This window comes from Eucalyptus grandis, chromosome 2 (genome assembly GCF_016545825.1).
Source record: "Eucalyptus grandis isolate ANBG69807.140 chromosome 2, ASM1654582v1, whole genome shotgun sequence".
Classification (NCBI taxonomy): Eukaryota; Viridiplantae; Streptophyta; class Magnoliopsida; order Myrtales; family Myrtaceae; genus Eucalyptus; species Eucalyptus grandis.
The window spans coordinates 50,644,301-50,670,341 of NC_052613.1; the positions used below are offsets into that span (position 1 = coordinate 50,644,301).

Sequence of the window (26,041 nt, forward strand, 5' to 3'; positions counted from 1 at the left end):
TGATGAAGATTTCAAACTACATGTGCTCAACTCAGAGAGAAGATAAACTGTTATTCGATTTAGGATGTGTAATAGATTAAAACAACAGTTTCTTCTTTCTATTTTTAAGTTTAGCTTTCTTCCATTCTTTAGTTTACGAATACTTCTCTTCTTCTTCGTTGAGTTCATGTAATACAGATAGTATAACAGAGCAAGCCATTGAAGCATGCTCTGTGATGAATAGTTTCTACTGTGAAAATACAGAGAGAGAGAGAGAGAGAGAAAAGAAGATCCTAAAGTTTCGTGATCATTCTTCATTCTTCATTCATTTTGTTCATCTTCACATCATTCTATTCATCTTCATAGATTGGACCTCTTTTTTTTCTTCGGTCGCTTTACTTCTTTCTCTTAAACTTGGAAAACAGAAAAAAAAAAAAAAGCTATACCATAGTTTTTTTTTTTTTTTTATATATCGTGAGAGTGAGTCCATTATCCATTCATTGGGTTATTAGTTTTTTCTCCTCCTCCTATAATCATGTTTCGATTTGCATGTAAAACTGTGCATCTTTATCTATCAAACAAGATACTGATACTACGCAGGAAAATGTTCTCAGAAATAATGATGACATCACTGTACTCCATTCTTGCGTGTGCGGGAAAATAAATACATACAGGAAAATAGTTTCCATGAAAATTTCTCGGGAACGGAGAGAAGACAATGAATACAACAAGAAAAGCTCATGGAGAAAGATCTTCGGTGATTGAGTTTTGTGTTTCAACACAATGTCATTTGGTTGTACGGAAAAGTGAAGAGCAGCAAACATGAGATAGATTTCGGGCGAACAATTTGCGGAAAGACAAAATTTGTCTCAGGTTGTGATGATTTTGCAATCTAGCTGCTTAGGAATAGTTGCATTTGGAGAAGATGCAAAAGGTAGTGTTGGATATATTATTAATATAGTCCAAAATAATATGTTCACATACAAGCCCAAGAGGTGAACGCATGATTATTTGGGTCCATATGGGCCGAGCCCAATAACTTACATATAAAAACTCTAGGGTTTCCCTATGCTAGAGGTAACACTGTTGAGCGTTCTAAACTTGACGTCTTTTGGTGTAATACTTCAAGCAACCGCTTCTTCTCTCTCAAAACTATAACCTCGAACAATCTTAAAGTAATATGTTCGTGTTGGAATTGAGCGAATAAGGTGTCTTCTTGAAGATTTCGTCAAGACGAACTCACGGGTGTAATTTACTTTTGATTTCGACAGTGATATTCGCCGGGATCTGAGTTTGAAGATTCGATTTCGAACACTTGGGCTTTGTTCTACTCGCCGATACGAACATTTTGAGTGGTCACTTGCGTCAATCGGAGGTCGACGAAGAAATCACGGCACCCGGAAGTTTCCATCTAAATTTCTAGTGAATTTCGTAGATGAAATTTCCAGCGAATTTCGGTTGCGGAAATTTCCAGAGAATTTCAACGATAAGGGCAGTCCATCTTAAGATTTTTGGGCACTCCAAATCTGTTTTGGGGTTTTTTTTTTGGCAAATTCCATCTCTACAGAGCGGTTTAATCAAGGTTAGAAGAGTTATTCGACTTTGTGGCTCCGAAGACTCTAATGTGGACTCTTTCTAACACTTTGCTCTAATTAAAATGGCAAAGCGTAGTTCCTATGATATTATAAAGTTGCAATCATTTGATGTTATTGAATTTCATGACTGAAAATTACATGTTCAATATGGCATGAAAGAACGTGACATATTCTATATTGTATTAAGTGATTTTGCATCTACTACTAAAGATATGGATGAATATCAATGGAACAAATATGAGGATTTTTGTAGAGATTACTTGTTAAACTCTCTAAATCCTAATCTGGCTATGACTTATAGTGAGTATAAGACGGCGAAAGAGATATGGGATCACTTGAACGCTCTCTTCCAAAAACAAGAGGGGCTCTCAAAAACTCTCCTAGTAGAGAATTTTTTTTTAACTTTAAATTCACTATGAATTCGAGCATTACCTCTCAGTTAGTTAAATTTGAAAACATGAGGAACAAGCTGAAAGATGATAATTCTGATATGTCCAATACTCTCTTTATCGGTCTTGTGTTGAGTAAACTACTAACTAAATGGAGTTCTTTCAAAACTGAAATGCACAAACTGAAGGTATAGATGGGACTGGATGAATTAAAGAGGTATATTCATATTGAGGAAAAAAATATTGCTAGGAAAAGTTTGGAACAAGTAGGACAACAAAAGTCAGTTGCCAACTTAATTTCACACTCCAATAAACCTCAGAAAAAGTCCAAGTCACCAAAAGGTGAATCCTCTTTATAGTTAGAGGCCAAAAAGACTATCTTCAAAAAGAAAAAGAAGGGCAAGTGCCATAACTGTGGAAAGTGGGGTCACTGGGCAGCAGAGTGTAAGTTGCCAAAGAAGCCAAATAATGACATACCATAAAATGAGGCCAATATGCTAATTAGAGGATCTGAGCCTCAAGCTTTCATTGGAATGATGAAGAATGGAAAGGCCAGCGTCTCTACCGAGTGGGGGTTGGACAAAGGGCGCTACTTGTCATGCTACAAATGACAAAAACTTACTCACTGAAGTCACAGAAGTGAAAGATACTGTGGAAAATTGCAATGGTGATGAGGCAAAGGTGACTCATGCTGGAACTGCAAATTTGGTGCTTTCTTCGGATAAATTATTAACTCTAAAACATGTTAGAGTAATACATTTATTTAAAAAGAATTTGATATTTATGAGTTTGCTTGATAAAGCTGGTATGTCTTTTTCAACTATGAATGGTAGAGTACTTTATCTGTTAACTCGGTTGTGCATTCATGGTTAATGGTATGTATAGGTTGAGTTTAGATATTGATAGCATAAATAATGTGAATTTTGCTTTGATTGATCCAAAGTTGCTACACAATAGATTTGGACATGTGAATTACAGGAAAATGCAACATCTAGCTAAAACTCACAACATTCCATTAGATACTTCTATTCAATTTGACAAATGTGAAGTGTGTGCACAGGCTAAAATCACTAGAAAACCCTTTAAGTTGATTTCTAAAAGCAAACAACTTCTTGAGTTAATACATTCTGATATTTGTGACTTTAGAAATTAAATTACTAGAGGTGGTCAAGTATCTAAAACATTCATAGAAGATTTTTCTAGATATTGTCATGTCTATTTGTTGAAATCGAAAAATGAGGCGTTTGAAAAGTTTAAGATGTTCAAGTCTAGAGTAGAAAATCAACTCAACTTGAAAATTAAGAGGTTTAGGAGTGATAGAGGAGGAGAATATATTATGTTAAGGTTCAAGGAATTTTGTACTTCAGAAGGTATAAAACTTGAAACCACTGCTCCTTATTCACCCCCAATCAAATGGTGTTGCCGAGCATAAGAATAGAACGTTAACTGAAATGTTAAACTCTATGTTACTCACCACAGGTATATGCCTTCCTCTTACTAGGGAGAAGCAATTCTAACTGCTAATCACATCTTGAACAAGTTGCCGCACTCTAAGTTGTCTACGACACCTTATGAAATATGGCACAAGCACCCTTGTAAATATGATACTCTTAAAACTTGCGACTATATAGCTTATGTAAGTATACCAGATCCTAAGAAACCTAAGGTGGGATCTAGAACCGTTACTTGTGTATACCTAAATAGTAAATAGATTTTTAGATCTATCTACTAACACAGTGATAGAATCTAGAGATGTAGTATTATTTGAAAACAAGTTTCTCAGAGATCAAGGCTTGAATGTTTTCGGATCTACAGATATGATTTCAGAATCTCTTGTAGAATTTAAAGCAAGCCCTTCTGACACTAATTCCACACAGTTGACTATTGAATTAATTCCAGTTAGAGTATCTACAAGAGAGAGAATTCCCACAAATTTTGGTGAGGACTTTGTTGCTTACCATCTTGAGGATGATCCATTCTCCAATCATGAAGCAATGAGATCTAAGGAATCTTTACTGTGAGCAGAAGCCATAGATGATGAAATGAGTTCTATGTTGCAGAATCACACTTGGCAACTAGTAAATTTGCCAAAATGGGCTAAAGCTATAGGCTGTAAATGGGTATTGAAGAAGAAACTGAATAGTGATGGATTAATAGCCACATACAAAGCCCGTTTAGTAGCTAAAGGCTATAAACAACATAGTGGAATAGACTATTTTGATGTCTATTCACCTGTGTGTCATCTATTAACTATAAGAATTCTTCTTGCTTTGACATATATTGAACACTTTGTAGTGCATCAAATGAATGTAAAAATAACTTTCTTAAAAGGGGATTTAAATGATGAAATTTACATGTAACAACCAGAATGATATGTTATGAAAGGTCTTGAGGACAAAGTTTGTAAATTGAATAAATCCTCGTATGATCTTAAACAAGCACCTAAGATGTGACATCTTAAATTTGAAAAAAATGGTAAAGAGTTATGGCTTTCAGTCTATGATGCATTTACCATCGTTCTATGTCAAATAAGATAGTCATCATTTGCTTGTATGTTAATGACATGTTAATTTTTGGTTTCAATCATTCTGTAGTGAGTGACGTGAAAGCTACTTTAGCTAAAGAATTTGACATGAATTCTTGGTATGAAAGTAAGCTTGAAACGGCAAGTCATCTCCCTTAACTAGACTCATTATATTGAGCAGCTACTTTCTACTTGGGGATACGATAAGTATAAACCAAGTGAGACACCATGTGATTATAATAATAGACTGAGTCCTAATGAAGGGACCAGCTTGAATCAGTTAAAGTACTCAAAACTGCTTGGTAATCTCATGTATGCTATAAGTTGCACTAGACCCGACATAACCTTTACAATTGACATGCTAAGTCGTTTTACTAGTAATCATATTAAAGAGCATTGGAATGCCGTTGATAGGCTAATAAGATACCTTAAAGGTACTAAAGATTATGCTCTCTATTATTCTGGTTATCCTCCAACTATGGATGGATATTCTGATGCCTCATGGTGCTCAGATATTGGAAATAGTAAGTCCAATAATGGATATGTATTCACTTTAGGTGGAGCTATTATTATCTGGAAATCCAAACGACAGACTTGTATTGCATTATCGTCTATGGAATCGGAACTTTTTGCTTTAGCCTCAACCGGTGAAGAGGCAGAGTGGATAAAGAATTTGATTATGGATATTCCTTTAACTCGGCTAAAGATTAATTCTTTAAGTCTATTCTGTGATAATCGAGCAGCTGTCCAAGTCGTCAAAAATGCTCTCTTTAATTCAAAGCGAAGACATGTGAGACTGAGACATGCGTTGTTGAATTATTTGAGAGAACAAGAAGTTATCACCTTGATCGATGTGAGATCGAAGGATAACATAGCCAATACTCTTACCAAATGTATGCCAAAAGATCGATTATTCAAAACAGTGAGAGAACTAGGTTTAAAGACTATATAGGCAAGTCTTAACTACCACTTACTTACCTTCTAATTGTGTGTTTTGAATTATCGAATCTTTCTTTATTGGCTACAATGATAAGCGCAGTTTATATGTTTCATCGATGTTTACAGTTGCTGACTAATTTCAAAAGGGTGAATTATCTCATTCCAAACTTGATGAAAATGACTTTAACCTAATTCAAATGTTCTATCAAGGAAAATTGTGTCATTTCAAACTTGATGATACAATTCAACTAGGTTGGACTATCCTTTTGGTTAAATGATCTCATTCCAAACTTGATACTATATTATTTGACTTTAAGGAATCAGTAATTGTGACATTTCAAATTGAAACATAAAAACAATTGTTTACATAAGAAGCCTGCTGGTCTTGTTCTTAATTGAAACTTGATATTACATGACTAGGTTATTGTAGGTGTTGCAAAAGGTGAGCGATCGAACAATAATATAGACAAAAGAAGAAAATGAATCGGACACCAGATTTACGTGGTTCGGTCGTAAAAACCTATATCCACAGGGAGAGCAGCAACAAATTTCATTATAGATCAAGCAATACAATGAGATTACTCACTCGAGACACTTAAACACTTTCTCGGTGTTTCCCAAACCCCAATTACACCTAATACACCAATCTTTCTTGGATATAAATCACGAATAAGTTTTGCCGCATGAGAAACACGAAGACCAGCTATCAAGCACCCTACGTCTATGGATGTCTCTCACAAACAGAGAACACCCACGGCACTTAGAGTAAACGACGCTTCAATATGTGGCTTCGCTCAACACATACGTAGGCTTTGGCGGCTTCTTTCAACAGCACACAAAAAGAGGACCTGCAATAATACTTCCTTTTATACTTGTGCCCATAAGGTCAAAACTTTGACCAGGGGCCCACCTTCTTTTCCTTTTTGGCTTCACATGCAAGGGACGCTGCAGAGGCTTCTTTCTTCAGTGTTAATATGTGTGTGTGCCTGGGGCCCACGAAGCTAACGTCTTCAACTTATTCAGTTTTTTTTTTTTTTTCAAAATTCAGCTTTTCGCTCTACTTAAACTCAAAACATATTTTAACAATATCCACATTGACTCGACGTTTGAGCCAAGTTGCAATCGCTTCACAAAAAATACTCTGCCACTACTTTCTTATAGCCCCCAATGGACTCAACCATCATAGATATTATCCAAGTCCAAGTCTCGCTTGAACTTCGCCATAACTGAGGACCTCATCAAAATACCAACTCCATATGCACTTTTAACTACTCCGCAAGAATTTTCCGACGCAACTTCTTTAACCGCAGATAAAGTAAAACCATTATTGCATATATATCTATCAGGAGATCGAATACATACCTTGTCAATATCAGCAGTTACAGCAATCATTGGCTCTATAGGCTCCACCTCGCTACAGCACCATCTATGTCGATTACTTTACTAGTACTCGTACTCGCTACCCCAGAGTTTCTGATCGCAACTCCACCTCAAGCTGAACACCGTCTAGATCCATATTAACACCGCCACAAACACTTCTAGCCAAAAGTACCGGAGACTCATCAAGGTAACTTCTCTGCTGTTAACAGGTGAATTTATATCTGGGCACCACAACCAATCGCCCTGTTCACCTTGTGCATAGCCATGGAATATGCACCTTGCCCTCCAATCGAGCTTACCATCACTCACGCGAAAATAATACGGGCAACCAAACATTCTAATAATAGAATAACCAGCAACGTTACCCAACTATACTTCTTTAGGAGTCTGCCATTCAATAGCAGTTGATGGGGATCTATTCTCGTACATATTTGATAGGGCTTGCATCAAATCAACAGTGGTCTTCTCCTTCAAGATGCTAAACGCGACGTTACGAGCCAACGTTAGCCGAATAACACCCATAGCTCGTCTATCCAGCAAATCCCAATCAGCTTGCTTCATTGTCTCTAGTTTCTCCCTAGATAAAGGCAACTGCAGTTTCATCTGGTAAAGATAATCTTCAATCTGCATCTTCCATAAACTAAAATTCTTCCCATCAAATCTGTTGATTCTCACTTTTACTTCTTCTGTCGCCATCGATTCGCTTCAACCTAGCCAAACCTAGCTTTGATACCACTTGTTGCGAAAGGCGAGCAATCGAACAATAATATAGACAAAAGAAGAAAATAAATCGAACATCAGATTTACATGGTTCAGTCGTAAAGACCTACGTCCACGGGGAGAGCAGCGTCGAATTTCACTATAGATCAAGCAATATAAGAAGATTACATACTCGAGCCACTCAAACACTTTCTCGGTGTTTCTCAAACCCCAATTACACCAAATACACCAATCTTTCTTGGATATAAATCACGAATAAGCTTTGCCGCACGAGAAACATGAAGACCCGCTATCAAGCACCCGGTGCCTATGGACGTCTCTCACAAATAGAGAACACCCACGGCACTCAGAGTAAACAGCGCTTCAATATGTGGCTTCACTCAACACGTATGTAGGCTTCGGCGGCTTCTTTGAACGGCACACAAAAAGAAGACCTGCAATAATACTTTCTTTTATACGTGTGCCCATGAGGTCAAAACTTTGACCAGGGGCCCACCTTCTTTTCCTTTTTGGCTTCACATACAAGGGACGCTGCAGAGGCTTCTTTCTTCGGCGTTAATATGTGTGTGTGCCTGGGGCCCACGAAGCTAACGTCTTCAACTTATTAAGCCTTTTTTATTTATTTCAAAATTCAACTTTTCGCTTCAGACTTAAACTCGAGACATATTTTAACAGTAGGTGACTTGACTATTGGTCATGTTTTTTGAAACTAAACAATAGTTATTCTCCTACAAATAAACTTAAGTTGATGGCTCTTAGTAAATCACATTGTTTAGGTCTTCTTCATAATATATGAAACTTGATTGATGCTTATGAACATGATATTATGATGCTTTATGACATCAATATATGTTCTTCTCTGCTTGATAGAATGTTGCTAAGTTTTTATTCAAATGATTGAATTCATGATAATATGAAATTCATATTGGACATTCTACAGGAGATGATAGAGATGGATTAGCGCTTAATGAATGGGATCTTGACCAAGATGACATATTTGATGAATGAATATATATCATTTAAAGTGTGTAGGGATTTGACAGTTTACTACTATTGCCTATTTTGATGAAGTCCATTTACTTGACACTTGCATTTTGCTATTTTTATTTTGTGAACATTATTATACGTGTTTCTTATATTTGTAAAGCCTTAGACTATTTTTACTGGCCTACTTATACTTGACTATTATGTATATATTGGTTGTGAATTGAGTCTGAGATTTATTTTGGGATTTGGATTTTGTTAATTTCAGAACAGATTCATGATAAGAACGATGAGTAAATGATGCTTTAGTTTAATACTTCACTGCTAAAATACTCTTTGACTGATCCGAAGTGATTGTCTTGGACTGAATGTGGATGATTCATGTTTGTGTGAACATTATACTGACCACCTTATTGGATTGTGCTATATGGTGAACATAAGAGGAGATTGTTGGATATATTATTAATATAGTCCAAAATAATATGTTCACATACAAACCCAATAGGTGAAAGCATGATTATTTGAGTCCATATGAGCCGGAGCCCAATAACTTGCATATAAAAACTCTAGGGTTTCCCTACGCTAGAGATAAAACTATTGAGCGTTCCAAATTTTCAAGCAACCGCTTCTTCTCTCTCAAACCTATAACCTCTAACAGGTAGATCTCACAAAATAAGGTGCAATCATAGCAGTGGTGTGTTTTATTAAACTATTTTACAATGTATAGCACAACACCCCGCTAATTGCGATGGCCTTGATGCACACCTGTGAGAAGCAATACAAACAATACTGAGAAGACTTGCATTCTAGACTTTTGGAGTTCGGAAGAACTTGGCCTTCATTTTGGCAACCAGCTTGTCGTGTGGTGGGAGATTCTCGCTCATGAAAGGATGTGCCTTCAATTCATCCACCCAAGAGAAGAACGATGCATTCCTCTCTCGGTCGCTGATCTTGCCAATGGCCTCCTCAAAGGCTTGGTAGTTGCAAGCACTTGCACCGACCACTATGCCCAAAAAACTCAAGTTCTCACCATTGAAGAATGGAGATTTTGTAGGAAAGTCCCTCTGAATGCCCTCCTCGAACACCCTCAGCAGCTCAACGAGGTCTTCTCGAGCCTTATCTTGATCCTTCCCTTTGGTCTGGAGGACGAGGTACGTTGCCAGCTTCACCTTTGACACCAAAACATCGAACCATTAGAACTCAAGCAAAGCGATTGCTTGCCCCTTCCTACTTCTTACGTAAATCATGGTTATTGTGTTTTCGAGTCATGTGATTAGAGAGTAAGTTCCCAGTACTTTAGTTAGAATCATCGGAGTTCATGTTTTCTGTAGGCAATTGCCGAATTTAGCCCATAAAATGAGACTCCAGTTAATACCTTTTGATCGTAGAAATCCGCCCAAAAGCGGATTCGTGACCTAGTGTAAGGATCCTCAGGGAGGAGCTTGGGGGCATTGCTCCAGTACTCCTCAATGTATTCAAGGATGAGAAGCGACTCGCAGATCGGGCGGCCGTCGTGCAGGAGCACTGGCACTTTCTGGTGGACGGGGTTGGAGCGGAGCAGCAAGTCGCTCTTGTTCTTCAGGTCTTCCTCCACGTACGCGAAAGGAATGCCCTTAAGTTTAAGGGCGAGCTCGACCCGCTTGCAGTAGGAACTACCAAACGTCCCTAGTAATACAACCTCGCTGTTCTCATCCATCTCTCTCTCTCGGTGTGTTCTGCTGAATGCCAATGCGGCCATTTATAGTCTTTTCGAACTCCTCCTCTTGATGTACACACCAAGCACTCCAAATTGGATTCGGTCAAAAGCTCAAAAGTGGTGGTTGGAGAGGATTGAGACTATTCAGTTAAAAAATTGTAAATGTTCGGAAACTGAGCAGAGCAGAGATCTTGAATAGCGTTTTTCAAGTTAGTAAGACTTTTATATTCGATTGGCTTGGAGAGCACGGTGAGGACCAGAGACTTTGCTGGTTGGGGTCAAGTGATTTGACCGAAGGAGATTGCCTCGTAAAGAAAACTTATCCGCACCGTGGCTCGTTAACTAATGGAGGACTTTGTCTAAATTGAGTACACAAACGCAACACAAAATCTCCAAAACCATGGATGCATTCCATATCGTTGTGGTGCGGTGCCCGCCGCAGTCCGACCGCAATGTAACCTTTCCCTCAACGGTCACAGAGGTGATGTGGAGTGGCCCATACCCTTGAAGAAAGTACGATAAGTGAATGAATGTATTGAGAGAACGTGTGGTAACTAACAAGCAGAGAGATGGAGACAGCCTAGACAGCTCGAGGATAAAACTGAAGAACCATTTCATAAATACGACATGTGAAAAAAGCAGAAGATTTGGCTTCAGTTACTGTAACGAAAATACCGTTCATGGTACTTTAGCAGTATTGTTCATCACTAAGTGTGGAACTAGGTTGGTTGCAACTTGATTTTTCATCGTCGATTCAATAAATAAAAATAAAAAGTTGTTCACATTTCAATTCGGATTTCGGACTCTTGAACACTAAATGTTGTCAAGAAACCTCTCAGGCGCACCTACTGAAGAAATTACTCCAAGACGACGTGAAGCAACGCTCCATCAGAAGCGAGCTCGACGACGACGCCCGCCAATTCTCGACGTTCAAACTCTTCTGCACCACCACCGTCTCTTCCGTCCGCTCCGACCCTCTGCGCAGGCTCCGGCTGTAGGTTGACAAACGAGAAGGCGCAGTCTCCGAACACCGACGAAGGGAGGTTGAACACAGCAGAAGCGAGGTCGAGCGCTCCTTCGCCGGGCGCCGATGGCGATACTGACGAATGCGTTACATCGGGAGAACGCATGAACTTGTCTTGCGGACATGGGCTGGGAATGTGGTGGTGGTGATCCGACGGAGGTGGGGTTGCTGATGGGGGGGAGAGGCAGAGGGAGTGCGAGAGGGCTTTTTGGGTGGTGGACTTGGGTTTCTTGAAAATCCTGCATATGGCCCATGAGTCCTGCAAAGCTCCAAACATAAATTTAATCAGCAAAAGCTGAGCTTATGGCTGCGTTCTGCTCTTCGGCCTACTAATGAAAACTGGCCCGAGTTTGCTAACTACATCTGCTAATATATATATATAGAGAGAGAGAGCTCGTGTTGGATTGGACCTCTTTTTTTTCTTCGGCCGCTTTACTTCTTTCTTTAAACTTGGAAAAAAGAAAAAAAGCTATTCCATAGTTTTATTTCTTTTTGTTTTCGATCGTGAGAGTGAGTCCATTATCCATTCGTTGGGTTATGAGTTTTTTCTCCTCCTCCTATAATCATTTTCCGACTTGCGTGTAAAACTGTGCATATTTATCTATCAAACAAGATACTGATAGGCAGGAAAATGTTCTCAGAAATAATCATGACATCACTGTACTCCATTCTTGCAAGTGCGGGAAAATAAATACATACAGGAAAATAGTTTCCATGAAAATTTCTCGGGAACGGAGAGAAGACAATGAACACAGCAAGAAAAGCTCATGGAGAAAGAGTGCTTACATGGGCGGGGAGGCTCTTCCTCGATGGGAGTGGAGTTGCAGGTAGATCAGAGAGAGAAGGCAGCCGAAACTCGTGCATCATCCAGTCGGTCTTCACCCCTTTCCCAGCTCTGCCTTTGTAGAACACTAGCGATTTCTTCAGCCCTATTATGTTGTTGCTGCACTTGATGCTGGCGACATCGACGTTGCTACTGTTGAGCTGCTGAAGTGAGGAGTAGATGGGTCGATCGGTGCCCGTGGCTTTCCAAAAGCCACCCCTCGTCACTCTGTTGGGCCTCGCGCTGTTCCTGTATTTCCTGTCCCTCGGGCAGTAGAAGTACCACTCCTTTTCCCCGAGAGTCGTCGCCAACTCTATACGAAATCACATGAAAATTGCCGGAAAGAATCAGTTTTGCAATCTAGTCATAGGAAAGTCAAGCATGCACTGAGGGGTGAGATCCAAACAGTGGTTCCTCGGCAAGTTCAGGAAAGAGTAAACTGAATATATCTTCAAGTAGAAATTCGAGATTATGCGCATATGAAAAAAACAAACCAAAAACCATGTCTTTCTTAACCTTGACCATCATGTCTTTAAGAAGTTCAGGAAAGAGTAAGCTAAAAATTTCAAGTAGAAACTCGAGATTATGCGCACATGAACCAAAAAAAAGCACCCACCCCGTCTTTTTTAACCTCGACCATCCTCATATCTTTTTATCATAATTTCTTTCTCTCTCATATTCAAGCATTCGGCACAAGTATACAAATGATCGAACTCATCTTACTTGGGAGGTCCCATGGATCATATTTGTAGATATCAAGTTGCTTGATGATCTCAACACAAATGGCTTGTTTTTGAATCTTCCTCTTCAGGTAAAACCCCACAAGCTCCTCATCTGTGGGATGGAACCTAAACCCTGGCATTATCAACTCCTCCATTGTCTCACCTTCATGTCTCTCCTCCATCTCTCTCTCTCTCTCTCTCTCTCTCTCTCTCTCTCTCTCTCTCTCTCTCTGTGACTAACTCTTAAGAAGATATGAAAGCAGATGCAAGGACTTCAAGGTGCTGCTTTTCAGAAACCCTAGAAGTTATGTGCATAAATGATGAACACTAACCAATAGGTCTCTCTCTCTCTCTCACTCTCTCTGTGACTAACTCTTAAGAAGATGTGAAAGCAGAAGCAAGGACTTGAAGGTGCTGTTTTTCAGAAACCCTAGAAGTTATGTGCACCAAATGATGAACACTAACCAATAGGTCGAGTTTTAAGAAGCGAAGCTTCGCCTGTATGAAGTACAAAATCTGAATATGAAGTGAGTTTTAGTCCCATTAATTTGTTTCACTGACCGAGGACCGAAGGATGAGCCGCCAATCATGGCGGGGTGTGTGACTTTGAGAAACAAAATTGTTTTTGCGAGGAACGTGGTGGATCCTCCGATTCCGTGAAGCTCTCAAGCAAAGCAAGCGAACAGGGAACTACTACCGAGAAAACTACTGTCTTGTAAAAGAATCTGAATTTTCCTTTTCTTTTTTTTTTTTTCTTTTTGGTGAGTAATTGATACATTAAAGAATATTTAATCTTCTCATAGTTTGATTGAAGACCATCTCAAGTGGCTATTTTCGAGATGAGCATTTTCTCAGAAGGCCTGTCCATCGAAGGAAAATCTGTCTTTATAAACTCTTTTGGCGTGTCAGCTTAACAAGTCTTCAGGGCATAACCTTGTTAATTTTGTCACTTCGAAGGAAAACAAGTAAAAGTGGTCATAGCATTACACACCCTACGGTGAGGTTTCTAGGAGAATACATATTCAATTTTGGTCCACGATTGGGACGGAACCAAGTAGATTGGATCGGCAATTTCTGGACCAAAAAAATAAATTTACTGGGAGCTGATATGATTCTACATCCAAATAAAAATGGGGTTAAGGAAATGAAGGAGCATTAATTGCTGCCTTCCACTTAATTAATTCATCAGGCAAGGGGGTGTCTGGTCTGGTCCAAATTGAGGAATCTCAAGAACTGCAACATCAATGTGTTATGGGGATATGGACTCAGAAGCTTGTAAAAAAAGCATGGTGTTCGAGACCAGTGCTACTCGGTTGATTATTTTAGGGTTTTCGGGTCGTGGGAATCAGGAAATGCAGTTTCTATTCCATTCCTCCAAGCTTCTATTCCACTGGACTTGTCAGGTTCGAAAATGCATTTTAAAATAAGTCGGAAGATACCATCAAATCGAGAGACCGTGCATTGTAGCTTGCTTGTGTTGGACTTTATTGCAAAGATTCGTTGACCTTGATGAATTGCATTAGTAATTGCGACTAAGGTCACCTTGGGTTTCCCAAAGAGAGCAAGACCAGTTTTATTAATTTATCATTTAGATTTGTCGTTTTTCCCTTTCTTTTTTCACGAGGGACATAAAAAATACGGTAACGTATGCAGAATAGTAGGTTCCAAACGTGCATATAGTCAAATGTCATTACATAGTGGTCAATAAAAAAGAGCCCACATTATAAAATTACCAAACAGGCCAAGGGAGGATGGATTGACATTTGAGTTACGTCCATATTCAATTGCCAATCTCAACTCTTTGGGAAATTAGAGGAAAGAATCCAAGACTGCATTCAGGCTTTAACTACCGATGAAATTTCCAAATTTCCAATGGTTCCTTATTGCGCGAATCAATTTTGTAAATCGTTTTGAGCATTCCCAGCATTTCTGAATTCACGTTAGATGCTTTCACTTGAAGAGTTAGAACCGTTCTCTAACTTGGTTAACCTCCCCAACATAGCCAACAGATGGAGTTCAAAAATAGAAGGTATTAAGGAAGTTTCAAGGAAGGCTAGTACATTTTCCACATGGCTCGGATTGCTAAGTTGAGTTGTGCCAGGTAAATCTAATAGATTTAGGTCCACATGTCATGCATTTGCCAGTCGCCAACCAGTATGAACAGACAAGATCTGCAGCGATTCGTTTCTTGTATAGTAAAATCATAATAAGCCAACGATGTTTCCCAAATTTTTGCCACAGGATTAGACAAATGCTGTCCCTCGTAATCGGAAAAGGCAGCTTTAGTTTTACTCCTTTGATCCGAGCTTCTAATTCATCTTCTCAATATCCTCATTTATAACAAGTTTTAAACGTCTTGACCAAAGGACTTATTATTTGCATCGAAATAACGTCACATGTGAATATCACATGACATATTTTTGCCAAAAAAGGGTGGGAAGATAACATGTAAGAGACCATGCATTATATCTCGCCTGTGTTCAACTTGATTACAAAGAGTGTGTACTGTCCCAGCGAGAAATAGTAGTGATAGACATGGTTTCCGTCTTCGTTGCCAGCAAGTATCGTCAACAAGAGGAGCACATATAATCACCTCACGATCTCACTGGCTGTTCAGACCCCAAAAAAAAAAGGATCTCACTGGCTGTTACGGGACACAGAAATCAGCTCAAGTATACAACACCAGATATTATATCTACATAAAACACCCCAATGGCCTGAGCGTTTTCTTGCTGAGGAAACATTGAAACCCAAATTTTAGCTCTTTGCATAAACTACCGTATCCTTTTTTCATGGCTAACCAAATTTCAAGAGAAAAGCAGCGGACCTGCTCTGCATCAGTTGGCTATGATGTCGCCTTGCTCCACATATTGACTTAGCTTTTCATGGAACGAAGGAAAAGAACAGAAGTTGCCGATGGTGCACTTGGAGGAAACAAAGCGAAGAAATTATATGGCTTCATGGTCTTAAGAAGAAAACTCTATCAACTCGCCTGCAACAATTCCTTTATATCGTATCCTTGCAGCTATAGAAGAAAAACGAGCCAGGAAAACAGGTTTAGCACGTTGAAGAGGATAGAACAGGCTGGTTAAAACATCAGAGCCACAGCATGCCTGTATGTGCAGTACAAACATAAATGTGTTACCTGAAGGAAGGTAAGAAGTAGAATGACTCCAGAATTCCAAAGAGAATGGATTGTGATGGGTGTGATGAGGTTGCGAGTCTGAGCATAGGAAAGTCCTAAAGCCGTCCCTGCCACACCATGAAGTACATAATTCAAGAGACCAAGATGAAGGAAACTGAGAAAAGTGATGCTGATCATATTTGAGCAGCCATGGTATCATTTCTTTTGACCATATCGTAGAATATTAAATCACTACCTAGAACAAAGAGTTGAGGAAACTCTCCAGGAGTGAGATGTGCAAGCGCAAACACAGCAGCACTTATTAGGACAGCCACTGGAGTAGGAACCCTGTGGAAGAAGCAAGGGCAGCCCCAAAGTTAAAATTACTTCCACAATAAAGAGAATGAATATTTATTTTTGATTAATTTTGCACCTTAAAAGACAAGCATAAGAAACGATCACGCATTAGCAAGAAATCATGCAACTTTATACAAAACCACCCACAGGAGTCAGATGAGAGATTTAACAATATAAGGATGAATTGTCAACTGACAAACCAGAAGAAAACACAAAAATTAGACAATCAGAACTAAGAAGAGACATAACAGTTTCCACTTTGAGACATAAGCAAGCTTTATTGAGCTTTTAATCACATGAATGATGAGAAGTTTCAGACATGATAAGACCATTTTAAAAAAAAAAAAGGCAAGCTTTATATTCTATAATCTAACAAACTACATGCAAACCCTAACAGAAACTAATACCATTTGGCCCCAACAAACTTTCCAAGGTACTTCACCAGCCACGGTGAAACTTGTTAGGATCACAATGCATGCGGCATTATTGTTAGCTAAACACAACACGTCTCTCCACTAGACTGGGAAAAGCCCACCTCAATCTTTTTAGGAATGTGTTAATGAGCATCTTTAGCTGCAAATATCATCATCCTGTCTTTGCTGTTATAGACTGTTAAGTTCCCACATTAGCAGTAAGAAGATTTACAAATAATTTTCTGCATGACCCTCTACAATGATATATAAAGTGCTGTCTTTCAATTTATAGGAATTCTTTGCTTTTTCAAGAAAACAAAATTGAGATAGAACTGATGACAGGGCAGCACACAAAAAATCCAACAATCCTAATCCAACGTCTTAAGTAAATAAAAAAATAATAACAATAAGTTGTATATTCCTCCTCCTCTGCAGCATTATGGCCTCACAACACATGATCTCTCATAAAACTCAAAGAGAGCTGAGAAATGAATCCAGAACATAGAACAAGTTACGGAATTGCAAACCAAAATACAGCACTTTTGGAGAATAAAACAAGGTAATGAGAATTGAGAACCATACCATTTTGTTAGGGACACCATAAAAAATCCTCGGAATATAGTCTCTTCGAGGAATGGAGCAAGGACGCCCGTGATGCCCAACAGGCAAGCGGTGCTACACAATGGAAAAAAATTAGCAAATTCCCAGAGCGCATTAAGGAATCTACCAGCTTATTCTGAAAGTACCTGACACCTGATGAACCAATCAACGGAAGCAAGCGAACCAGAGCATCTGTCTGAAACCAAGTAAACATGGTTCACCAACCCTCAAATTAGGAAGGAACATGACTGGAAGGAGAGACCAAGAACTTATGAAGAAGGTCCACAAACTTTTTTCATATTAATGAACCTTAATATAACAGGATTCTTTCGATTAAGTTATCTACTGAAGGAAATAAAGCTAACTTATCCACATTCCAGCATGGTATACTTAAACTTGATCTGCAAGTATATTGTCCTCTGCATCTTGATACAAATTATTTACACACAAAAAGATATAAAAAGCTTTATTCAGATTCTAACCTCTCTTTGAGGGGTCTCTCCACTAAACAAGGACATAGCATACCCTGTTACTGCTACAGCAAGTAGGGCACCAATAAGACCAATTCCAGCCCACAAGAGCCAACCTCTCTGCAAATTGAAAGGCTCCTTCAAATCTGAAGCAGCAACATAAAATGCTAGTCAGTATTCACCTCTGAGGACACATAGTAGAGACTCACAAAAGTAGTAAAGCTCCCAAAAAGTATATCCACTGAACCGGTGGTCAGGCATTTCTGTTTGTAATCAGTGAATTTAAAAATCTTAACATAATATAATAGCTTATGATGATAGATGCCAGTAGTGTATCTTGGAACAATACCATAGCGGAAAAGATCTTCAGGAACTGGTTGAAAGGTCCGAGTGATGCCATAAAGAACTCCAAGTACTGCTGCAGTTGTGATACTGCCAAATAACAATATTCAAAAGTAAACCTCCAAACCACATTTATAAACAGCAATTTTTATTTTTATTTTTTTTCATGTTCGTCTCACATCTCTTATGCAATGGAAGAGCATGAATCACTGACAAGCCAGACTAAAAGAAAGTAATTTTCTCTCATGATTATGGAAATACTATGGTTGATCATGCCAATTTATCAGTCAGCAGGCTCAATTATTTCCATGAATTCCTCTCCCCCTTTATCATACAGACAATCGAGAGCACAATCGCCAGGGCGCCACATACACACAGAGATTGTGACTATTAATCACAACATTTGTCTTTTCCTTATCTCCTTTTATCATCTCAGTAACAGTTACAGAAACAAGAGAATCGGAAAGAACGAATCAGTACCTTTGGTCAACAAAGAGGATCTCTGCCTTCTCATCTAAGCTCAGCTCCTCGAGTCGAAGCCCGAGGTACGGTATCGCTGCGGTCTCCACCAATCCTGTCAAAACAAAACTGCCTGGGGAAAATGATCAAATTCGATTTCCTTACCAGCTCCTGCATCATTTCATCAACCGTATCATAGAACAGAAAATTCTTTGCACCCCAGACCAAAGTCCGATTCACCGAATGAACCAGCGAAAAAACCGAATTTCGTCATCAATGATACCACTACTAGAATCTGGCATATATCCCAGCATACAAAGGAACTAATAAAGCCACAATATCATCAAAGATAAAAGAAAAAAAGAACGGAGCCAAACACCTTACTCCGCAGGCGAGCGAGGTGAGAGAAACAGTCTGCCATTGCCACGGCACGTCCCACCGCTTGAGTATCGGCCAGTCCGGGCCACTTCCCTGCGCGCAAACCAAAAACATGAGACCGGCTGCGGCGAATTCCGAAGGGATCGGGAAGCTAACGCTCCACGATCGTATCACCTCTTCTCGAAAGCTGCCTCCGGGTTCGTCCCTGGCGTCCTGAGCGCGAACCGGAGAGAGCCTCCAGCGGTCCGAGGGCCCGCTCCGGCGACGGCGAGGAGAGACGAAGAGGCGAGAGCCGGCGAGGAAGCGAGCGGGCTCGGCTGAGCGGAGGAAGCTCCGGAGAGGTGGAGAAGAGACGGAGCGGAGATTGAGCTAGCGAGCTGAGAATAACCATCGAGGCCATTTCCAGGTGGAGCTTGAGAGGATAAGGCTTTGAGTTGCGAAAACAGCAGGTGGTTGCGGAAGGAGGAGGAGGAGAAGGAGAGGGAGAAGGAGAAGCAGGTGGGCTCGGTTTCGGGCCTCCTTGTATCATGGGCCGGCCCAAAATTTTGGAGTCCGATTGGATTGGATTTGGGCTCCGTTCACTGAAAATGAATAATTTTAAAAATATTTATTTAAATATAATTGCTTGAATTGCTTATAATAATCATCATGGACAAAAAAATATGTCTACGCATTCTCATAGACAATGAAAATAATCTCTATCCATTTATTTTTGGGAACGTTAAAGCGATCATTATTAAAATAATATTTTCAAAATTATTCATTCTCCGCAAAACAGTACCGTAACTTCAATTTCTTTATTCTCAAATTTGACGTTTTTAAATTAGTGGATCTATGTAATCATGTCCCTGTTGATAAAATAGTTATTTTCTTTTTCACATGTTGCTGATTTGGTTTTTTAGTTATTAGAGTTAGTGGAGTCATGTGTGTTGGTTATCCTAGTTTTTAGGTGTTAGTAGGGCAAGTGCTTTATGGAGAACATGGGTAGTTATGTTGTGTTTTACGTTATATATTTTGTCTTTTGTAAAAGACTTGGTTGCTTTGTACGTAAGATGAAGTTTCAGCCTCATCTCTCCTCCCTTTAGCAATTTAACAGTGGTATCAGAGCCTGAGAGAAACGTGAGAGTTTTAAAAAAAAAAGCTTTCGTGAGAGAATTGCAGTAGCAATATTTCCAATGGCCACCAACAATTTTGTTCAACCAGCAATTCCACGCTTTGATGGTCACTATGACCATTGGAGTATGCTGATGGAGAATTTTTTACGATCAAAGGAGTATTGGTCGGTTGTCAAATCTGGAATTCAAGAGCCACTAGTAGGCATGGCTTTGACAAATCCCTAGAAAGCATAATTGGAAGCTAGAAAGTTGAAGGACCTGAAAGCAAAAAATTATTTTTTTCAGGCTATCGATCGTCCCATCTTGGAGACTATTCTTTGCAAATAAACTTCCAAGGATATATGGGATTCTATGAAGAAGAAATATCAAGGCTCTGTTAGAGTAAAGCGTGCACAGCTTCAAGCCTTGAGAAAAGATTTTGAGACATTAGCGATGAAAGATGGAGAATATGTCGCTAGTTATTGTGCCAGAACAATGGAGATCAGCAACAAGATGCGATTACATGGCAAGAAGATGGACGATGTCACCATTGTGGAGAAGATTTTGCGTTCCTTGACACCAAAGTTTAATTATGTTGTCTGCTCAATTGAAGAGTCGAAAGACATAGATGCGCTCTCTCTTGATGAATTGCAAAGCTCCTTATTGGTCCATGAACAGAAAATGAACAGAAGTTCAACAGTAGAGGAGCAAGCGTTGAAGGCTTCTACCAATACTCATTCCAACAATTTCAGAGGAAGGGGTAAAGGTAGAGGTAGAGGAAGAGGAGATCGAGGAAATAGAGATGTTGGCAAGAATTTCAAAGCCAATAATGACCAATTTCAAGGCAAAGGCAGAGGACGAGATCCTAACAAATCCAAGGTAAAGTGTTTTAGATGTCATAAATTTGGTCATTATGCATCTGAATGTTATACTAGGCTACCTAATAATAAAGAAAAGGCAGAGAGTTCAAATTTTGTTGAAAAAAATGAAGCAGAAACATTGTTGATGGCTGTTCAAGATGAAAAGGAACGCGAGTCAGATATTTGGTATGTGGATACAGGCTGCAGTAACCACATGAGTGGAAGTAAGTCTTCTTTCTCTCATCTAAATGAAGATTTTCATTTCACTGTGAGTTTTGGGGATCATTCTACTGTGAAAGTGATGGGAAAATGTGATATTAAGATAAGAACCAAGAATGGTTTTGTGGAAACAATCTCTAATGTGTTGTATGTTCCTGACTTGAAAAGTGACCTATTGAGTGCTGGCCAATTACAAGAAAAGGGTTATGTAATCACCATTCAAAGGGGTGTCTGTGAAATTTATGATTCTGTTAGAGGTGCTATTGCAGTTGTTCCTATGAATTCAAATAGATTGTTTCCATTAAAGATTGAAAATATTCAATCTTGTTTGATGGCTGAAAAGATAGATCCCTCATGGCTTTGGCATTTTCGCTATGGTCACTTGAGTTTTGGTGGATTGAAGACCCTTCAACGAAAAAACATGGTGACGGGTCTTCCTCAAATTACTGTTCCTTCCCAAGTCTCGTGAAGAATGTGTTGTTAGCAAACAAAGATCGTTCTCAATTTTCAAAAGAAAAGTCATGGAGAGCAAATGATGTTTTGCAGCTGGTGCATTCGAACATTTGCGATCCCATAAATCCATCTTCTAATGGAGGTAAAAGATACTTAATTACCTTTTTTTTTTTTTTTTGGTAGGTAGATACTTAATTACCTTCATTGATGATTTTTCAAAAAACTTGGGTTTATTTTTTACAGAAAAATCATAAGCTTTCTCCACATTTAAAAGCTTCAAAACTCGTGTTGAAAATGAAGCAGAAAGACCATTAAGACTCTTCGAACAGATCGTGGCGGTGAATATTGCTCAAAAGAATTTGAAGTTTTTTGTGCGAGTATGGCATTCGAAAAGAGCTTATCACTGCATATACACCACAAAGAGAATGGTGTATCCGAGAGGAAAAATAGAACAATTCTCAACATGGTGAGAAGTTTATTGGCAAGAGGAAGAGTTCCAAAAACTTTCTGGCCAAAAGCAGTAAATTGGAATATTCATGTTTTGAACAGAAGTCTAACTTTTGTTGTTCAGAATATGACACCTAAAGAGGCTTGGAGTGGGAGAAGACCGGCTATAGATCACTTCAAAATTTTTGGATGCATTGCATATGCCCATGTCCCGAATGTGAAAAGGAAGAAACTTGATGACAAGGCTGAAAAATGTGTCTTTCTTAGTGTAAGTGAAGCATCCAAAGCATATAAATTATTCAATCCACTAACAAAGAAGATTGTGACTAGCAGGGATGTTGTTTTTGATGAAGAGAACACTTGGGATTGGAATAGGCAGTAGCCTACCCAAGTTCTTTATGACAATGATGCTGAACATGAGCAAATTTCAGCACCTTGTATGCCCCAAAATTCATCAAATACGACTTCTACAACTGCTGAAATTTCACCAACAGGCTCTGAAGTCAATGAAGAAGAAGCCCAATCTCTTCGCCGCGTTAGAAGAAAGCCTGCTTGATGGAAGATTATGAGGTAACTGGAATTGGAGATTCAATAACTCACTTTGCCTTGTTTTCAGACTATGACCCTGCAACTTTTGTGAGTGCTATCAAAGAAGAAAAATGGCGAAAAGCTGTTGACACTTGAAATTTTTTTGTTGACATTTTAATCATCCATTTTGCAAAAATATAAAAAATAAAGAGCCAAAAAGATTTTTAAAAAATGATGAATGAAAACAAAAAAAATGAAAATGAAAAGAAAACAAGAAAAAAAAAAGGTAAAGGAAACAATAAAAGAAAAAAAAAAAAAAAAAGGAAAAGGGGGGGCATTCACGATCGTTCTCTCTCTCTCTCTCTCTCTCTCTCTCTCTCTCTCTCTCTTTCGCTGAAATTTTCGCACTCGGTCTCTCACCCGCTTTTCTCCATCATGATCTATTGGACTCTCTGGGACGGAGGACACTCTGGGGAGAAACAGAAAACGGTTTCTCTCTTGGATAATTTCTCTCGGTGGCTCGGCGAGCAGTTTTGGGGGAGTTCGTTGAGGATTTCGCTGCCGGGGTTTGTCGACGGGAGGAGGCAGAGAGCTACTCTCTAGTTTCAGTCCTCTAGGGATTTAGGGTGCGTTTGGGAAGGCTCTTGGGAAAAGCCTTTGGTAAAGTGCAAAGACCTTTGAGTTAAAGGGGTTTTTCAAAATGCAAACTGTGTTTGGTAAATTATACTTTGAAAATCCATTTTCAAGTACCTTTGAGTAAAATGGTGTTTGGAAACATCATGTTTGCAAAAGGCTTTTGTTTTTCAAAAATTCAAAAAAAAAGAAAAAAAAAAGAAAATGAGAGTTGGCTGGCCAAGAACTAGTCATCGGTGAGGAGCAATGGTCCGGCGAGGGCGGGCGATTCGATGCGGGCCGTCCCGGCGAGTGGCGAGGCCGGCGAGGGTTGCGCGACGCTCGCCGAAGGGTCGCAAGCGACCGGATCTAAGGTCACAATCCATCTGGTTGCAGATCTAGTCATCGCTCGAGCCTCCGGCACCAGATCCCTGCGACCAGATGGCTCGAGCAGCCCCGACGACCTCCGTGCGGAAGTCGAGGTGCGGCAAGCAACAGTCGTTGGCGAATATCTGTGACCAGATGGCTCGTTGAGGGTCGCGCGACCCGGATCGGCGAGGATCCGGGTCGCGGCGACTCAAATCTGAGCTGCCGCGGCTCGCCGGGGGTCGGGCGACCCAGATCGGCGAGGATCTAGGTCGAGGCGACTCAGATCTGAGGTCGCCGCCCAGATCTGAGCCGCGGCATCCTAGATCTAGGCCACCGCGACTCACCGGGGTGGTCCCTCGCCATGGTCATTGAGTCACCGCGACTCACAAAGGGTCACGGTGAGCTCCACGACTCGCGGAGGTCGCTCGACTCTCCGACAACAATCGCCTAGGTTGTCACAACCACGCCGGCGTCCTCTACTGAGTCCACCGGCCGCTTGCAGTCAGGTAGAACGCCTGGAGAAGATGAACAGTGCTCCTACAAGGGCAAAAAACAGGAAAACAAAAAATTAGTGAGGATGATTTCGAGAAAAAAAAAATAATGAACAATACGTGGGCATGCCGAGAATGCTGAGAGCCCAAGGCAGGTCCTCACTTGCCTTGGGCTTTCAGCTTACAAAATGCCAGCTTTGCCAACAAGGGGCTTCCAAAGTTTTTCCCAAACACTCTTATTTTGGCCTAAGGAGCTTTTGATGCCCAAAGCCCCTTTGAAAGCTTCTCCCAAACGCACCCTTACTCTCTGAAGCTCGCAGGTTCTCTCCATCAGAATCTCTCCACAAATCCATTTGGTTTGAGGGATTTTGATCGATCGAAGCCGACCGGTGAGGATCAGCGACGAAGACCACGGCAACGACGCAGCGAATCTGGTTCGGCGGATCACCCTCGGAAATCGAAAACCGATGATCAAGTATCGCGAAGGGGTTCTCAATCGCTCTCAGTTCTGGTGGTTCTGAAGGTTTTTCAACGGATCTCTCTCGGTTTGGGACAAAGATCGGCGGCATCGGCAACTTCGGCCGCGGTGACGGCTTCCGATCATCTTCTTGTTCTACTTTTCCGATCTCTCTGTTCTGGTTCGGGCTATCGCTCACTCGCTCGATCGATCGAAGACCGGCAGTCGAGGATCGCACGTGAGCTCTCTTCCCCTCTCTTTCTCTCTTGATCCGATTAAGTTTTTAGGATCCGGTTCTCTCTCTCTGACCTCGCACATTTTCTCTCGGCTCTGTCTTGCGCGTCAGATTTGACTTGCTCGAACGGCCAGTCAAGGAGTTTGGAGTTTAGGGCTCAAACAGCGTCGACAGCAACGACGGCTTCAATCCTTCGCCGATTCATTCAAGGTAACTCTTGTAGTTGCTTCCAGATCTCAAGTATGTGCGTTCAACAAATGTTCTGCATTGCGATCTGAAGCCAAGCAATTTGTTTCTGAATGCGAATTATGACCTTAAAATTGGAGATTTTGGGCTAGCTAGGACCACATCTGAAACGAATTTTATGACTGAGCATGTTGTTGCTCGCTGGTATCATGCACCAGAACTGCTCCTTAATTGTTCAAAGTACACTGTTGCAATTGATATTTGGTCTGTGAGTTGCATATTTGGTGAAATTGTGACTAGGTAGTCTCTATTCCTAGACAAAGACTATGTTCATCATCTGAGATTTATTACAGAGTATGCTGAGGCCTTGGGGCTTAAGGTTTCTGCCATTAAGTTCAATTTATTAGCTGGAAGTTTGGATTTTACTGTCCTTCCTCAGCATCAAGGGTATATTGATACGTATTGGTGCTGAAATCTCCATTATGGGATACAGAAAGTCTGTATAATCAACTTCTTTTTATAGGTAGGGCGAGCAAGTCATCGATGTGTAGTTGGTCCGTATAAATGATGTGGATTATAAGCACACCCGATCCCTTGTTGAGTTCTGAATTGTTCTCTAATTGAATGATTTTCTGTGGATTGATAGTCAATGATCATGAACTGGAGGTGGATTGAGCTTGATTTGCCTTGATCTGCAATTTCGTATACCCATAATAGATGTCAGGTGTACGAAATTGCAGATCAAGGCAAATCACTTACTGTTTTGACTGAAACTAGACTTCTAGACATAAAAAATAGACTTCTCAAGCTTCGATTTGATATGTCACATGCCCATAATAGATGTCGTTTGGTTGCTGAAAACCACCTACAAAGTCTGTTGATTCTGCTCTAATATTCTATTTCTTTCACTAATCTAACCTTCTATGCAAATAACTTGATATAAGCTGGTTGTTGTGGTTTTCTGTATTTGAAGTCCTCATGAAAGTCGAAGATGGTTCGAATATCTTTCCAATAAGCAGTAGAATGCCCTGATTGAATCTCATTTGATATGGTTTTCACATGTCCAAATTTCAGTCCAGAATCTGTCATGTTTGAGACCTGATGCGTGTGCTCAAATTTGATTTAGTGAACATGCTTTGCTGGAGTTGAATCTTTCATGAGAGTCATTGGAA

General features: G+C 40.0%; 3 protein-coding genes across 3 annotated transcripts; all 3 read right to left on the minus strand.

Moving 5' to 3' along the window:
• Positions 1-9,183: 9,183 nt before the first annotated feature.
• On the minus strand, positions 9,184-10,228 carry LOC104433630 (glutathione S-transferase U10). Its single transcript, XM_010046440.3, has 2 exons — positions 9,886-10,228; positions 9,184-9,679 (listed from the first exon to the last, which is right to left on the minus strand). The coding sequence occupies exons 1-2, from the start codon at positions 10,204-10,206 to the stop codon at positions 9,317-9,319; spliced, it is 684 nt and encodes a 227-aa protein (XP_010044742.1). The 5' UTR covers positions 10,207-10,228; the 3' UTR covers positions 9,184-9,316.
• A 644-nt stretch (positions 10,229-10,872) lies between these two features.
• LOC104433629 (protein FEZ) lies at positions 10,873-13,133 on the minus strand. Its single transcript, XM_010046439.3, has 3 exons — positions 12,777-13,133; positions 12,017-12,366; positions 10,873-11,489 (listed from the first exon to the last, which is right to left on the minus strand). Exons 1-3 carry the CDS (start codon positions 12,955-12,957, stop codon positions 11,064-11,066), a joined length of 957 nt encoding a protein of 318 aa, XP_010044741.2. The 5' UTR covers positions 12,958-13,133; the 3' UTR covers positions 10,873-11,063.
• A 2,079-nt stretch (positions 13,134-15,212) lies between these two features.
• On the minus strand, positions 15,213-19,362 carry LOC104433628. The gene is made up of 10 exons (XM_039304953.1): positions 19,093-19,362; positions 18,925-19,011; positions 18,562-18,673; positions 18,089-18,171; positions 17,752-17,885; positions 17,416-17,465; positions 17,252-17,344; positions 16,156-16,247; positions 15,921-16,027; positions 15,213-15,800 (listed from the first exon to the last, which is right to left on the minus strand). Exons 1-10 carry the CDS (start codon positions 19,316-19,318, stop codon positions 15,759-15,761), a joined length of 1,026 nt encoding a protein of 341 aa, XP_039160887.1. The 5' UTR covers positions 19,319-19,362; the 3' UTR covers positions 15,213-15,758.
• Between the last annotated feature and the right edge of the window lie 6,679 nt (positions 19,363-26,041).

Excerpts from the sequence above, each read along its gene's own strand:
- LOC104433628 (XM_039304953.1), bottom strand. The coding sequence starts at position 19,318 with ATGGCCTCGATGGTTATTCTCAGCTCGCTAGCTCAATCTCCGCTCCGT. Across the intron at positions 18,674-18,924 it reads TCACCTCGCTCGCCTGCGGA|GCAGTTTTGTTTTGACAGGA; the intron begins GTAAGGTGTTTG and ends CATTTTCCCCAG. Across the intron at positions 18,172-18,561 it reads ATCCTCTTTGTTGACCAAAG|TATCACAACTGCAGCAGTAC; the intron begins GTACTGATTCGT and ends GTTATTTGGCAG.
- LOC104433629 (XM_010046439.3), bottom strand. The coding sequence starts at position 12,957 with ATGGAGGAGAGACATGAAGGTGAGACAATGGAGGAGTTGATAATGCCA. Across the intron at positions 12,367-12,776 it reads TGATCCATGGGACCTCCCAA|AGTTGGCGACGACTCTCGGG; the intron begins GTAAGATGAGTT and ends GATTTCGTATAG. Across the intron at positions 11,490-12,016 it reads GGAAGAGCCTCCCCGCCCAT|GACTCATGGGCCATATGCAG; the intron begins GTAAGCACTCTT and ends GGAGCTTTGCAG.
- LOC104433630 (XM_010046440.3), bottom strand. The coding sequence starts at position 10,206 with ATGGATGAGAACAGCGAGGTTGTATTACTAGGGACGTTTGGTAGTTCC. Across the intron at positions 9,680-9,885 it reads CGGATTTCTACGATCAAAAG|GTGAAGCTGGCAACGTACCT; the intron begins GTATTAACTGGA and ends TTGGTGTCAAAG.